Source organism: Rhagoletis pomonella, unplaced genomic scaffold (genome assembly GCF_013731165.1).
Source record: "Rhagoletis pomonella isolate Grant_MI unplaced genomic scaffold, Rhpom_1.0 Rhpom_scaffold_00014, whole genome shotgun sequence".
Lineage (NCBI taxonomy): Eukaryota > Metazoa > Arthropoda > Insecta > Diptera > Tephritidae > Rhagoletis > Rhagoletis pomonella.
The window spans coordinates 14,458,850-14,463,328 of NW_023458568.1; the positions used below are offsets into that span (position 1 = coordinate 14,458,850).

The 4,479-nt window shown below is 42.2% G+C and overlaps 1 protein-coding gene across 1 annotated transcript in view; it reads right to left on the reverse strand.

Annotated features, from left to right (window-relative positions):
• The window catches only part of LOC118749263, a 4,473-nt gene extending 266 nt beyond the window's left edge, over window positions 1-4,207 (reverse strand). The window contains exons 1-2 of the mRNA XM_036484063.1: window positions 4,038-4,207; window positions 3,379-3,985 (exon numbers count right to left, since the gene is read on the reverse strand). Of these exons, the coding sequence (XP_036339956.1) occupies window positions 3,379-3,985; window positions 4,038-4,086 (656 nt within the window). The 5' untranslated portion in view covers window positions 4,087-4,207. The remainder of the gene's footprint in view (window positions 1-3,378; window positions 3,986-4,037) is intronic.
• Window positions 4,208-4,479: the final 272 nt, after the last annotated feature.

Sequence of the window (4,479 nt, forward strand, 5' to 3'; positions counted from 1 at the left end):
ACCCAAATTTTTCAGCATCAACATGCATATTCCGTCGGGTCCAATGGCTTTGGAGGCTTTCGCCTTCCCGATGGATACCCTTACCTCACCGCTGGTGAAAACAAGAGGCGCACTGGGTTTTGGCATTTTGTGCAGCCTTCTGGTCACTCGACGTTTGGCTTTATCCACCGGAGGTGCAGGATGAACTGCCGGCTAAAATAGCTCGCGCATCTCTCCGGGTCCGACGAAGCGTGGTAACCAAAGTCTATCTCGACTCTGTCGTCGCGCTTCGTCGATTTGGACAACGACCTCACGGTTGACCAAAGCTTGCTCACACCAGAGGCGAAGTTGCAGGCCTTCAAATGTACGTTCACAAGTTGCCGAATCTCCGAATTGAGATCCCTAATACGGGGATTTCTGGGATCAGCTAGAACAGCTGCTTCGGCAGGAAAGTTCGGACATGGAACCTTAATACATCCTGCTGGGATGAAGCGAGCTGCAGCAGCGGTGACAACCCTTCGGAACTTACGTACACCTACATGAATGACGTTTGATATGGGTAGTGCAGTGAAGGCGCTCTCAGTAACATCCGTGAAGGCTTTCCAATCAGCTTTAGAGAAGTTGATATAGGTCCGCTGTTCCGCGGAAGCGAAGTCGGTAGGTTTATCAATCGAGATGACTATGCGCAGATGGTCTGATGCTAGGGTCAGCACAGGTCGCCATGATACGCTGTTTATCAGACCAGGGCTGATCTAACAATTATCTGGCGAGCTGCAGCAGCTGCCCATAATCCTGGTGGGTGTGTCGTCTTTCATTGTGCAGAATGTCGAATCCTCTATCTGCTCAGCCAGATGTATTCCCCTCCGATCATTTGACAGGCTTGAGTGCCAAAGATCGTGGTGCGCGTTAAAGTCACAACTACCATACGGTTTTCACCTATTTCAGGGTGATATCCTGCCGGGCAGCTGGTGACAGGGGGTATGTATTCGTTAAATATTTCGAGCTCAAGATCACCTGACCGGATAGCAACACCCTGACATTCTAGAATGGTATCCCTGCGGTCGATGTCTGCTTCAATAAGACGATACTGCACGGTGTGGTGCGGGATGAACGCTAAACCTCCACCATTATCTTGCTCGTGATCTCGACGGTGCACGTTGTATCCGGCGCAATTCAACAGGGTTGAATTGGCGTGCAACTTCGTCTCTTGGACCGCAGCTATTAATATTCCATGCCTTCCGATAAAGAAAGTTATCTCCTCGATCTTGCTCTGGAGTCCGTTACAGTTAAATTGTAGCATCTTTGTATGCCTTGGGAGACCAATTGTGATGTGTGGTGTTAAAGAGTTATGTTGGCTGCCGGTCCTCTGCTGTACGTGCTGCAAAGGGGGGTGCTGCCTTGTGGTGGTGGTTGGCGGCGTCGCGGGGAGGGATGCGACGGGGCAGCACAGCAGGGGCCCACATAGTCACTCGTCCAATGTCGCGTGTTGCGAAGTCCTGAGCACGCCCTAAAGTGGCACCAGCCGAGGCAAGAGTTGAACTTGACTGATGTCACGTTACGGTATATTCTGGACTGACAAACAGAGCAGATTGTCGGAGGGACCAGGAGTAGCCGGCGGCGGTGTGTGGGTGCTATTGTGTTTATTTGTGTGTCTATTGTTGTGCTGTGTTGGGGTGTGGATGTGTTGATTGTGTGCTGCCCAGGCGGGTGGTGGTTTGCCGTGGAGAAGGTCCGGTTCGCACAGCATGGGGCCACGAACGACTTGGTCCATTGCCGGTGCGTACGTAGGCCCGAGCAGTTACGGAGGTGACTCCACCCGTCACCGGCATTGCACCTGACAAAGGTGGGGTTTGTATGCAGTCGTCTCTGGTTTTAGTTTAGATTTCTGGCCCTGGGATTGACTCTATACCAGCCCTGAACAGAAGTGTACGGAGAAGATGTAGCCCTAAACGGGGTTAGATCGCCGAAACAACAGCCCTTGGTGGGGTAAAACCCAAGTCATTCCGGTACGTAGAACCGGCTGTCGTGGGAAAGTGCGCTGTTGGTAATCGACACAGCTATAAAATTTTTATGCAACGTAGAATAGGTGGCAATCATTTCTGCATATTTAACTCAAATTTTTTTATGACACTTGCAGCAAATGTACTATATGTATCTAAATATAGGGGGAGATTACGATAACCGGGGCGACAAATTTTGACTTTGCAATTGGAAAGCTGGGCTTCTCCGCTTTTCAAATATACCCACTTTTAGGGGTCGGGGCCTTCTAGTTTTCAAGATATTTAGTGTTGAGTTATTTTTTAGATTTTTTTTAATATTAATATCTTATGAACTACATAACCGATTGAAAAAGTAATGTGTCAAAATAAAGATAATTTATTTATTTCTCAGTTCCAGTATCTAATTAATATTATTTGTCATATCTTAAAGCCCAAAATATTAATAGACTAGTAAAATTTCATAATTTTTTTCATAATGACCTTTGAAAATATTACGTGGTTAATGCTAAAGAAATGTACATTACTTAGAAAGTACAAGTTATTACCTTTAATTTGGTATACATATTTTATTATGATCTGCTTTTCAGGCTTAAGAATTCAGTGGTGACAATCTTATATTTACTGTAGTTTATTCACATAAGGTGCCCTCTTCTCCGGCAACTCAGAAAGGAGAATTCTAGTTAGTGAGGGTCATAATCCCTAAGCGCGGCCGAAAGCCGCCTACGCAGAGAGGTGTTCTCTGCAAAAGGTGTTCAGCCCATTCTCTTTCGCAACACAGAAAAGAGAATTCTACTTAGTGAGGGTTATAATCCCTAAGTGCGGCCGGAGGCCGCCTACGCAAAAAGCTGTTCTCTGCAAAAGGTGTTCAGCCCCTTTTCTTTCGCAACACAGAAAGGAAAATTCTACTTAGTGAGGGTTATAATCCCTAAGTGCGACCGAAGGCCGCCTACGTTTTTTTTTAAATACTCTGTATAGTACAGGCTTAAGACATGTTGTATATCAAATGAAAGCTTGTTTTATATCCTATTGGAATATTAGTTTGAATATGTTTAGTAAAGCAATTTTTAAATAATCGCGTGATCGTTACAAATTTTTTGTAACATTTTTTAGTCAAATAGAATTTTTGCTAAAACTTTATAATCTGTATATAACATTTGTATATCGTATTAAAGGCATTCATAATTCCTTTTTAATATCAACATTTTTGAAATCCGTGCTTTTGTTTTCAAGATTTTGGATTTAAAAAAAATTGGTAACTTCTGTAGTTTTTGTTTCTCATCAAAAAAAAAAAATATTTTGTTATACTTGCTTCAAAAACCTCTATCGACGCCCTTGTTCAAAATTTGGCACCCTGGTTATCGTAATCGTGCCAAATACAGTCATAGGCACTTGCACTCACTTCTCATAAGGCATTTTAAGCGTATTTCGTGCTACCACTTCATCTTCATTAAGTTCAATTTTGAAGGTAGCACCAATTGCGTTCGTTATTGGTGCTGTAGTTTTTACTGGCGCGCTCCTGAAACAATTTTGTAATGCCTCAACAAGAAATTCGTTTTTAGTTTTAGTATATGTGTAGAATTTGTTTGAGACGCCACCGCCAGTTTTACGAGCAATAATGGTTAAAGTATTGGAGGTCTGCAGATGTAGTATTAAGTCAGCCATGTATTCAAATGCTGATATCAAATATGCTGTACGTGGATACACGAGATTGGCAGGAGCTATCCATAGAAAGATCCGGTGCACTTTCTCACATTTTCGTAGCTTCTGAATAAATTGTATAATTTTCTGTACACCATGCAAGCAGAGTAGATCAGAAAGTGGAGGCAACAAAACATTGCATTTATTTTCTTCCTGGGAACATTTCGCCACAAAATTAATAAAACTCGACCAGTTTCTCAGTTCAGGACTGAAAGAGAATGTTTTTACAGTTAATTTTTCATCGTGTTTTTGTTCTCGTAAGAATTGGCATATTATATTATGTGATATTTTTTCCAAGCCAGTTTCATCTGCAAATAAAATTCTCTATATTGTTTTTTCAAAGAGATTATTATAGCTTACCTATAATAACCACGAAACGTTGGCTGGTCACTACTAGATTCGAAAGCATTGTAAAAGAAAATAATATAGAAACCAAAAGATAATAAATTATACACCAAATTTATTTAATAAAACAACTTCAATTTCAAAAGGATACATCAAGCGATACGAGTAGGGACAAAACGATTAGAGGTGGGTAACTCAACTCAGAGTTGAGTTATTGAGTTGATTCCTATAAGAGAATCGGTAACTCAGACTCCCTGTCCAAAAAAAATTTAACTCAGTAACTCAGTTGATGCCGTAGGGCTCACATGAATCAATTGAATCATAGTGGCTCATATTTGTCCATATAACTCTCTCGCTTCGCCACAGTGTTTAGCATGGTCTTGCATTTTGTTTTTGCACGAGGCGAATTTATACAAGGTGGTGGCAAGAATACAACAACAACAACCACATGTATTTT